This window comes from Myzus persicae, unplaced genomic scaffold, assembly GCF_001856785.1.
Source record: "Myzus persicae strain clone G006 unplaced genomic scaffold, MPER_G0061.0, whole genome shotgun sequence".
Taxonomy (NCBI): domain Eukaryota; kingdom Metazoa; phylum Arthropoda; class Insecta; order Hemiptera; family Aphididae; genus Myzus; species Myzus persicae.
In genome coordinates, this window is record NW_019100511.1 from 14,746 (window position 1) to 25,878 (window position 11,133).

General features: G+C 32.9%; 3 protein-coding genes across 3 annotated transcripts; 1 reads left to right on the forward strand and 2 right to left on the reverse strand.

Moving 5' to 3' along the window:
* Window positions 1–689: 689 nt before the first annotated feature.
* Window positions 690–1,869, reverse strand: LOC111029219. Its single transcript, XM_022308167.1, has 2 exons — window positions 1,103–1,869; window positions 690–720 (listed from the first exon to the last, which is right to left on the reverse strand). The coding sequence occupies exons 1-2, from the start codon at window positions 1,867–1,869 to the stop codon at window positions 690–692; spliced, it is 798 nt and encodes a 265-aa protein (XP_022163859.1).
* Window positions 1,870–2,212: 343 nt separating this feature from the next.
* On the reverse strand, window positions 2,213–2,847 carry LOC111029212 (THAP domain-containing protein 2-like). The gene is made up of 3 exons (XM_022308154.1): window positions 2,549–2,847; window positions 2,321–2,461; window positions 2,213–2,243 (listed from the first exon to the last, which is right to left on the reverse strand). The coding sequence occupies exons 1-3, from the start codon at window positions 2,659–2,661 to the stop codon at window positions 2,213–2,215; spliced, it is 285 nt and encodes a 94-aa protein (XP_022163846.1). The 5' UTR covers window positions 2,662–2,847.
* Window positions 2,848–7,153: 4,306 nt separating this feature from the next.
* LOC111029224 lies at window positions 7,154–11,131 on the forward strand (the record flags this gene model as incomplete). Its single annotated transcript, XM_022308178.1, has 4 exons — window positions 7,154–7,252; window positions 7,819–7,997; window positions 8,944–9,256; window positions 11,102–11,131. Coding segments are annotated over exons 1-4 (621 nt in total), but the record flags the coding sequence as incomplete, so codon positions are not given.
* Window positions 11,132–11,133: the final 2 nt, after the last annotated feature.

An 11,133-nucleotide genomic window follows, 5' to 3' on the forward strand; every position in this document is an offset into this window, starting at 1 on the left:
GTAACCATATAGTAGGATTTTCTTGGTTACTGAAACCCGAACCTATTAACAATTCAAATGATATTGTACATTTACTGCCATTAGAGTCTGTACTTTTTTCAAAAAAATTTGAATGTGCAATTGATAAAAGAGAATTTATATCTAATTTATTTAAATTAGACCAGAATAAAATAGAAAAAATAGCTACATACACAAACGGCCAATCGGAAAATATAAAATGGTCCCTTTATAGACAGTATAGAATTACTGCAAGTAATTTCCACAAAGTTTTGAAATGCATCAATCGAAACAAATTTCCACCATCTTTATTTAAAACACTTTTAGGCAATTACAATCTAAATTCAGTACGATCTATCCAATGGGGCAAAAATCATGAAGAAGTGGCATTAAATGAATTTAAAAACAAATATAAAATTGATGTTTTATCTACTGGTATTTGGATTCATGAAGCAGGAGTAATAGGTGCAAGTCCTAACGGACTTGCTACTTTAAATAATAAAAAATATTGTGTTGAAATCAAATGTCCATTTAAATATCGCAATCAAGATTTAAAACAGTGTTTGTCAGAAAATTCAGATTATATAATAAACTTTGATACAAATGTAAACAACTATAAATTAAATATAAAACATGAATATTTTGATCAAATACAGGGTCAAATATATTTAACTAAATCTGAAGGTTGTATTTTAATCATTTGGACCATTAAGAGTATTGTAGCTGTGGAAATAGAAAAAAATATTAACTGGGCTACAAATATTGACAGTTTAATTGATTTTTATTTTTCAGTATACATTCAATGGTTATTAAAAAACAATACAAATACAAATTAAACATTAAACAATTTTATTATTTTAATATTATATTATAATTTAATAATACAATATATATATAAATATTACTTCTTAATATACTATTGTAATTTTAATCATTCTATACTATGTTGTCAAAATTTTTTTGTTATATATACCTACTTTAATTATTACAATATAAAAGAAATTAATCTTCAGAAATATATAATTGGTCTATTTCTTTTATTAAAGGATTTCTAAAATTAACCAATGCTGAACATAATTGAAAAACAATTGAAGCTTTTACATACAAGCATTTAGGAATATGGGACAAAATATGGTACTCTTTTAACCTTTGTATTGCACGTTCCACATGAATCCGAGCTCTTGCAATATTTTTGGTTTTTACAACTTCACTCGGAGTAAATTGAGGTGAAACTAAAAATGGTGGAATATTTAAGTTAACTCCACTAGGAAGAAGATCAGAAATAAGAAAGCCTTTATCTGCAAGAATTAGATCACCTGGTTGAAATATATTTAAAACTCCACAATCGGCTACAATTTTTTTATCTGAAATGGATCCCGAATAAAGTTTACTCGCAAAAGTTATGACACCATTGGGTGCTATACCAATCAATCCTTTGAGAGTATTTCTATGTTTGTAATTACTGTAAGTCAACTTTTGTTGATCTAATTGTTTAGGTATATCACAAGATACCTCGGTACAGTCAATAATCATACGGCAGTTTTGGAAACTTTGAAAACAATTAGGTAAACAAAGTTGATTTTTAAGTTGAGATGGAACATTGTCCATGAGTGACTTGAATAAAATATCATGTAATAAAATTATAAAAGTTAAAGTAACATTAGATACAGTAGATGGACTGGTATTAAATCTAAAAGCTAAGTCTTTATGACCTAAGTTTAATTTTAATTTTATTAGAGTCATAAGTATTTGATCTTTTAATGAAAAGCAAGTGACATTCCAACCTAAGTAATAATTAAATGTAACATTTGAACATAGTGTGTGAATTATTTCAAACATATCTTCACTTAATCCAGTGTAATATTGAAACATATTATCATTTTTTGAAATTGAATGATGACCAAATGGATGTATTTTTAAGATCTCAATTTCTTTTTTCAAGTCTTCGTTTTCCTTTTTCAAAAAATAACATTCAACATTTTTCTCCAGAATTGTATTTTTTTCAAAAATTAAAGCAGCACAATCAGTATTAGGTTCTTCATTAATAATTGGATCACTTGCAGCAGTATTATCACATTGTTCTTCTACATTACATCTTACTGTTTTGGTTCTAAATTATAAATTAATTTGGATTATTAACTATATTAAAGCATTTAATATATATTATAGCATTTTAAAGTTTAAATATTTTACATAGCTGTAACTCATTTAAAAATTAAAATATCAATAAAAGCCTATGAGATGTCCTAGATAATATTATTATGTTTAAGTTTCATAATTAGTAAATTTACTCTATAATTAAAGCAGTTAAATTAAAAATTACCTTTTACGTTTTTCGGGAGAAACAAAATACATTAATTTGTTTTCATTCCAAGCAAATATGGACGGACTATTTTCTTTTAACCCATCTTTAAAATGGCAACTACACAATCGACTATTATTATTAGGAATGGAATCTGCCCTCCTAATAAAACAATTATAATAATATTACTATAGTAATAATAGTATAAATAACACAATAATATAATAAACAATAAAACTTACAGCTTACCTAACTAAATTCGCCCAAGAATTTCGTAGTGTCACATCTGTCGGAAAACGAAAAAAAGAACACGATTCTTTGACGGAATTGTGTGAACAATGGGGTGCCCAGCAGTTGACCATAATTAATAGACCTTGAGTTTCTTATGCACACAAAACTATAAGATGGGTTTAAAAAATAAAAAAACAATTTAAAATAGTTAAAAAACCAAATGAATCAAAAAAAATTAACGGGCAATGTATTTCTTATGGAATGAACCGTGATAACGGTTTGTTTGGAACCAGACGCGTTATCATTATAGGTTGTGACGTCACACTAATCTCGTCTATACAGATGGCGTGGATGAGAACGTAGTATGCAACGGTCCGCCACCCTTAACAGAAATTAAGTTTTCTCACAAACCAGTTAACTTAAAACCAAATTGATGATATCTTCGGAAGCACGAACTTCCAAACTATCATCTAATGTATTCATAAGTGTTTTAATATACACTCATTACCTAAATACACACACAACGACTATTCTACTCCTGACGTTACGGCCCGGCATAGCACATATAGGAGCCAACAACCACCGTATCGGACACCTTTAGCCCCGCTGAGTACAGCGAATGCTATCTGGACGATATTCACCACACCATTAGACACGGATACGCCACGGGTTTTTACCCGAATAATCCCGTTCCCCTTCACGCCGAGTAGGGCACGTCATCGCCACGGTAAACCGTCAAAAGGAACCCACACTCACACATTGTCGAGCCGCCGCCAAACAGAGCCAAGCAGCCACGACACTTGTACGACCACAACAGCAAGACGCCGGTAGAACGAGCAGAATAGTCGCTGTCAATAGTTGATTCGTAACACAAGCACATCAATTTCGTACGCCGTCAGTAAACACGTACAAAATTCTACACGAAGACTCGAAGCATGGCCGTGAGTTAAATGTACACCCTTTCTCCCTCCTTATTATTGTAATTCCCCTCATACACTATTTTTATTGTGAGCTCGCTGAGCATAATAAATATTAAATATAAAAGAAAATATTGTAATTAACGTAAGAACACGACTGCTGTATATTAAATAAAAATTGTTAAAACCTATACAACGAGTGTCATTACAAGTTGTGTGGATGCCTGTAAGTACTCATGCATAAATAATGTAATTTACTTTAATATGTGCAAACATATCGTTCATGCATGTGCTAAACAAAAAAAAATTTATTGTTTCGAATGTTGACCAAATCAACTCTTTTGACATAATGTCGATATACATAAATATTATATATTATATAGATATAATAAGAAAATATGTATTATTAATGCATTAATATAAGAAATAAAAATATTATTTGAATATTTAAATTTTCGTGTGGGCCTCAAAAATGTAAATTCTATAGGAAGCGAGGATTGCTTTTAAAAGACTTATTTACAACCCGATGTACTTCCGAATTGACAGTAATTAATGCAGCTTGTTCAACATAATTTATGTTAAATAAAATGTTTGCCAACTTTCCTTCAATTGTTGCAACAATGGTATGTCCTGATTGTTCAAATAGATTTTTAAGAGCAGAAATAATTGTAATATAAAATTCATCAACCAATGATTTAATTTTCTTACAAGATATTATGGAAAATTTTAATTTTACATCGGCAAATTATGATGTAAGTATGACAATCCCTAGACTTTAAAGAGCATTTAATTATCGAACCAGTGATACCACTTACTCAACAGTGAAAACTTAAAAAACATCTGGACTTAAACATTCAATTGAAGGATATCCCCAGTATTCTTAAAGTGAAAATAGAGTTATTTAACCAAGGATGAATTGAAAACTTTATTACACCAATTTCAAGTACAATAAATGCAATTGGACATTATATTGCATATTGTCATAGAGAACCAAATAAACATGATAAAAATGGTAGTCAGAAAAAAGAGCCAAATTTTAAAATTATAAATTAACTATTTTTAAATTATTTTTTTTAATGTTTAACATGGTTGGGCATACTGCATATACTATCTTAAATCGTGCACACAATATACAATTTTTGATACACAGCTAAGCCGCTAAGGTTATGTTATTATTTATTATTCAACATTAAAACGTTTTTAGTTATAAAATAATAAAATAGTACAAAGTTTATATACAAAAATATGCATGCAAAAGTCAAGTTATAGAAAAAAAACCAATAAAAACGTGTTGTGTGTGCTACTGCTGTTAAAAATTCTGGTAAGCTTTTGTTGTCTTCTTCGATTTCCAAACGATTTCCTTTTTCAATATTTTTTTCTTTTTTCATATTGTGATAATTTTCTTCTGTTACTTAATAATCCTAGTTTGCTGTGCCAACTTGGTTTCCTCTGAAGCAATTTCTAACCTCATTTTAGTTATTAACACCCAAATACTTGGATGCTTGTGGCCGAAAAGTCTAGAAAAACGGTTATTCCAACTTTCAGTTTGGTTATTTGTACGATCACTATCTGCTAACGTAAAATTATGAGTATTCCATTGTTCAAGAGGAAAAAGAGGTGGGCAATTTCTTAAACGTAAATTAGAATCTCCTGGAACACCTATCTTTCTATAAGATTCATCAACGTAAGTTTTGTCAAAGTATTCAACTAAATCCTTGGCATGGTTTGGCATTATACTCTTTAAATGAGCCATGCCATCTTTAACCATTTCTAAAGGTTAAAATATTATTAAATAGTATAAAATTTGTATTTAATTATTTTCCCACCAGAAAAGTAGAAGTTAAAAATATTAAATAAGTAAATTTATTAAATTAATAATAAAAAAAAAAACACATTGTAAAATCAATACATTCGTTACTAGGACAGAGAATTTGTAGCTCTAAAAAATCACTAAATATGCAAGCATATAGAAATTAATTGAATGTTAGATAATTCAAAATATAATTAACAACACTTAATACAGGTAACTAAATTTTTAAATAAATAAATTGACTTTTTTTCCTACATTCGATAAAAATACAGTACATAGTTCACCACTTTCCGCGCGTTTAGTTCGATTTTTGAGCGGATATTAATTGGTGCTGTGTCAGAGCAGGAGGCTTCAACGTATCAATCGATACCTGTCTCGATGACCGCGTCTATCGAGGGACTCATGAAGCATTCTTGGCAAGTCGAGGAGCCGGATATGGTGCCCGAGACGTTTTCGAATAACGGGAAGTATGAATACTGATATTACAGTATGAGGTAGTACGTTTGCGGTTTTCCTTTCCGTTGCCATTTCGAGCGCAAATTGGTATGAAACCCCGGTGTTAAGGCATTTTACGAGCAACTTATGTCTGATTAAATTTTTCTAGGTGATATGTTATTTGCTACTTCTCCGTGGTATAATTCCACATCACGCCATATACTAGCTGCAGATTGATCTAATAAAAATTAGAGTAGTGTTCGATGCATCTGCTCGTAGTGGGCGTGGACCATCGTCATTTGTTTATTTCCTGGCCCGAAATTACAGCAGGATATCGTGGATATTTTAACTCGTTTCCGAATTTACAAATATGTGAAATGCATAGGCAAGTTTTGGTTGTGTCCTAGGTTTCAACATATACTATGGCGAGCGTCACCACACGACAAATTGAACACCGTTACATACGCCGTATTTCGCCTTTGGAAATGTGTTCATTATAATAGACACAAGTGTCTGGGGCGAGTATGGACAGCTGAAGAAATTGTCATTTATGAAAATGACAAGCATAATCATGTCCCAGATGTAGCTGAAATCCGAGCCAAGGAAGTAATGGCCTCAATTAAACAAAAAGCTGAAACGGTGATGGATACACCACAGCAAATTTTAGCCTCTGTAACGTTGAGTCTCCCAGCGGCAGTAGTTGGAATTCTCCCACTGGTCACCGGGATAAAACGAAATATCCTTAAAGCAAGACAAAAGGCAGCGGGAGCTATGTCTTGCCCCACTAACATGGGTGATTTACTGATTCCCGACAAATACACTTACACGGTGGCTGGAGATAAATTTCTTCAATTCGACAACGGTGCTTTAGATAATAGAATTATTATCTTTAGCACGCAAAATAATTCGGATTTGATGGCGACATGTGACCATTGGTACGCTGATGGTACATTTAAAACGTCACCGCCATTGTTTAAGCAAGTTTTACAATACAAGTGATTAGGTAGAATAACGTTCTGCCAACGGTTTACGCACTGTTGCCGGATAAATGTCAAGATACGTAATCACGTGTATTGGATCAACTGAAGCTGCTTAAACCAGGGCTGTCTCCAGCCAGTGTTATGACTGATTTTGAAAATGCCCAGATAAACGCTTTTTCCCATAATTGTTCAGACATCAGGAGCAGAAGTTGTTTTTTCACTTCAGTCAATGCAGTTGGAGAAAATTCAGACAATCGCTGACCTTCGATCCAAATACGAGGATAAGGATGATCCGGATTTTGCATTGAACGTGCGAAAGTTGGTCGCTCATGTATTTGTTCCAGAGCCTGACGTAGTTGATTGTTTTGAAAGACTCCTCCGAACAACATTTTATACGGATAACGAAGACCTGATGTCAGATTTGGTAGATTATTTTGAGTCCAAGTGGATTGGAAAGCCATGACGAACCGGCCTTGGAAGAATGATTCCTAAATTTAAGCTGAGCCTCTGGAAATGTTACGAGGCAACGTTGAATGACCTACCCAAAACTAACAACGCCGTTGATGGCTGGCATCACGGAGTCAGATCTCTTTTAGGAGCAAATCAACCGATACATTGCTGGATTACCACCAGCACAGGGACGACGGTGTTATCGAGACACAGCATTGCGAATTAAAGATATCGTTGAAGACTATGTGAATCGCGACGCTTCCGATTGGGAATTGCTCATAACTTTCAATTCCAATCATGCTAAATGGCCAAGCAAGGGGGCACTCGTCGTTTAAAAAAAATGTCCTTTTTAGGGCATAAAAAGGCTCTTTTCAGAGCCAAAAAATATTTATTATTAAAAAAAACTAGACGACAACGAGTTAGGTATTTTATTTTTAATTATTTAATTAATTTTTCATAATTTTCAGCTTCATATTAATGCATTTTTATTCTTATATTAGTCCCATAGAAATACATTCGTTTTGTAAAAAAAACATACCATCGGCGTAAAGATATAGAGCCTGCGGTGACTTCGAATCTGTGCGTCACATGTGGAAGTATCAAACATATATCGATGATATTTGCGAGGGGGCTGACACGATCCCGGACGTGCTAAAGCTACAGTCGGATTTGATCACGGTTGTTTAACCATTCTAGCCTAGAATTAAAAAAGTGTGCATACTCTTTCCGTGTTGGCAGCTGTGCCAGGCCGATGATCGAGTGGGTACACCTATGTCATTTGAGGCGGTTGACAGGTTGGACACCTTGTGTTGGGTGTTGAGTGGCACCCAGATGGAGACTATTTCTGTTGTGTCTTATGCCTTGAACCATCACCTGTATTTAAAAAACGTGGCATTTTATCTCTCATAGCTTGTGTATTTGATCCACTCGGTGTTTTCAGTTGCATCGTATTCCTAGCTAAGTCTATCATGCAAAAGATATGGTAATCCAAATTGTTATGGGATGAGACAATCCCTACGGATATTCATGATAAATGCCGTCTTTGTATCAGATTTGCCATCAAGATTGTGAACATCTGTTTAAAATACTTGGCACAGTATGAGAAAGTTCCGTCAACATATATATATTTTGATGCACAAAACGTTTTTAAATTTGTATCACAGCTAAAAATGATTATTTTTTCTTGTCTATCATTAACAATTAAAAAATTTGTATTTCTATTTGTTAATATTTCCATACTTCCTAATACCTCATGTACTTCGTCGATCGATTTTGGTAGTGCAGGCATTGTCTTTCTTCTGGCGTTGTACATATTCCTTTTAACATACCGAATATATCTTAAGCCGGGCTCCCACGGCGCGAGGCGCGTGATTCGTCTTGTACCACGCGCGCCTGTCTTGGCGCGTCCTACACAATCCCACGGCGCGGAAGATTGTCGCGTGGCGCGGCGTGGCGTGGCGCGGAAAATTATCGAATGGCGCGGCGTGGAATTTTTGTTCTCGATCATTTTACTTCTGTAGTGCATAAAGTGTAGACGTTGGTTATAGTGCATTTTTGAAAAATAATTATTTAAACATGGAAACGAACCCTTCAAAACTTGCTATTTGTGCTGCAGCATATTATATTATGGCAAGTGGTGAACTTTTAAAAAATAATGATAAAAAAGATAAGCTGACAAGAAAAAGAAGACGATATTGGGTCAATGAATATTACAAAAGTCGAAATAAGTAAATACAATGTTTATAATAATTTCAGTTTCAATATTATAAAATACGAGTATGTATTTTTTAAATTAATAAATTATCACGTTTAAATTTCCAGGTACAATGCAACAAATATGCTGGATGATATGACTATGAACTTTTCAAAAAAATTTGAAAATTTTTGCAGAATGTCGCATGAAGATTTTGAATATTTGCTAAATAAAATTGGACCATCAATAGCAAAGATGGACACCAATATGCGAAAATGTATCCCTATCCAAGAAAAATTAGCTGTTACATTGAGATTTTTAGCTTCTGGAGACAGTTTTGTTAGTTTATCGTACATGTTTAAATTCTCTCCACAAGCAGTGTCAAGATGTGTTCAAGAAGTTTGCAGAGCATTAGTACAAGAATTAAAAGATGAAATTAAGGTACCTAACTATTATTATTTGAATTATATATTGATAAAAAAAATGTACAACAAAATTATAACTGACATACTTGTAAGTAAAATAAAATAAGTTCCTTCTAATAAAATAATCAAAAAAAATATTTCAAACTTGAACTATAGGTTATATACTATAAACTATAACAATAAAAGTACAACAAAACAACAAAATTATAACTGACATACTTCGTAAATAAAATAAAATAAAATAATTTCCTTCTAATAAAATAATCAAAAAACAAGAGTAGAAAAAAAATATAATAATTAATAAGCGATGTTCTAAAAAAGTAGGCAATAATATAATAAAATTTACTACCTACTTATTGTTAATATCAAATATTTGATCATAATTTCTGCCATTATGTTCAAATGACGATGATGGTCCGGGTACTGGGTTTTGTATAGTTATATTATGCGACTGTGAATAGCTTGACGAAGATGACTGGGAATGTGGTGACGGTGCTGTATATTCTGTATATTCTGATCTTGGTGATGAATTATTAGAAAATTCATTAAATGGGTGAATAATTTCGTATGTCTGTCCAATTTCACGTCGTGTTTGAGGTAGGTAATTTGGTTGAGTTCTATTATGTTTTAGATTAAATAAATAGTTATCTATGTCGTGCATTGCTATCTCACGGGTGTTGTCGTCAAAATCCCTCAATTTTTTTGCAAGAAGCTCAGCGTAAAGTGAACTGATATCAGGACTTTGTTCCACCGAAGCCTTTTTTAAAATATTATAAGCTTCATCCATTCTACATTCTATTTCTGCCAAGTTATCTGTCGCTTTTCGCTTTTTTCTGATGGCTGGTGACTTGAAATGTTTCTCGGTAGTTGTTGTCGAACTTTCTTCATAGTCTTCTTCTGCATTATCATGAATTTCTTCGTTTACACCAATTACACCGGCAGTCGATTGGTCTAATGATTCCTATAAACGAAAATAAAATTATAATTTAAAAATAATTTTTGAAATTAAAACAATTTTTAATATTAATGTTTGTGCACCAAGTAAGACCACCTGGCTAGCCCAGCATAATATGTGAAGTTGGTCATATTGGGCGAGGACGCTACCTCGACTCTCCCCCGTTCCAGCTTGGACAGCGGCCGGCTCCCGCTAGATTCGTGTGTGTGTGTGTGTACACATGGCGTCGTTACTCGTTAATTCGAATTTTGTTGGTTACCGTTCGTAACATTTATTATGCTCTCTGCAGTTCTGCAATTAAAAGTTCTTTTAATAATTTTATTATATATCGTGTGATATATTGTTCATTGCCGGAAGATCTTCCTTCTATTATATAAAGTGCAGCTCGCATCGTGTTTGGCAGTTCGTCATCCATTCCAGTTTGGTACGTGTGATCTTCCTTTCACTACATCAAGTACAGGTTGCTCCCTGTTTGGCAGCTCGTCATCCATTCCAGTTCGGTCCGGAGATTTATCTTCCCCCTTTTGTGTATTATCTATTGTATGATCAGTTGTCTCCCTTTTATTATATTATTTGTATAAGTTTGGGCATTTGCCATATGTTTTATGTATTACCTCCCAGTAGATTGGCCATCACTGGTGAGTAAACGGTTGTTTTATATTATCATAATTAATATATATTTTGAGGTATTATAAAAAAGGAGAGATATTGTTTTATATTTGATTCGTATATCATATATGTTCACTATTCCTTAGCAGCCTTCCAATTTAGGTGCAAGTCGCAGACGCCAACCTCATGGCAGGAGCGGTTGCGGCGTAAACAATTAATAAATGATAGTTGAAAACATTTGTTATTCTGTATTGTATATTTGATTGTTTCAATAAAAATTATTATTATAATTTTTAGTTGCCCCAAACCACAGATGAATGGCTGAAGAT

Bases quoted from the DNA above. Each gene is read 5' to 3' on its own strand.
- LOC111029219 (XM_022308167.1), bottom strand. From the start codon at position 1,869: ATGTTTCAATATTACACTGGATTAAGTGAAGATATGTTTGAAATAATT. The intron at 721-1,102 runs GTATGTAAAAGC...CTATTTCCACAG, and splicing joins TCCCATATTCCTAAATGCTT to CTACAATACTCTTAATGGTC.
- LOC111029212 (XM_022308154.1), bottom strand. From the start codon at position 2,661: ATGGTCAACTGCTGGGCACCCCATTGTTCACACAATTCCGTCAAAGAA. The intron at 2,462-2,548 runs GTAAGCTGTAAG...TTGTTTTATTAG, and splicing joins TCTTGGGCGAATTTAGTTAG to GAGGGCAGATTCCATTCCTA. The intron at 2,244-2,320 runs GTAATTTTTAAT...AATATTATCTAG, and splicing joins TCTCCCGAAAAACGTAAAAG to GACATCTCATAGGCTTTTAT.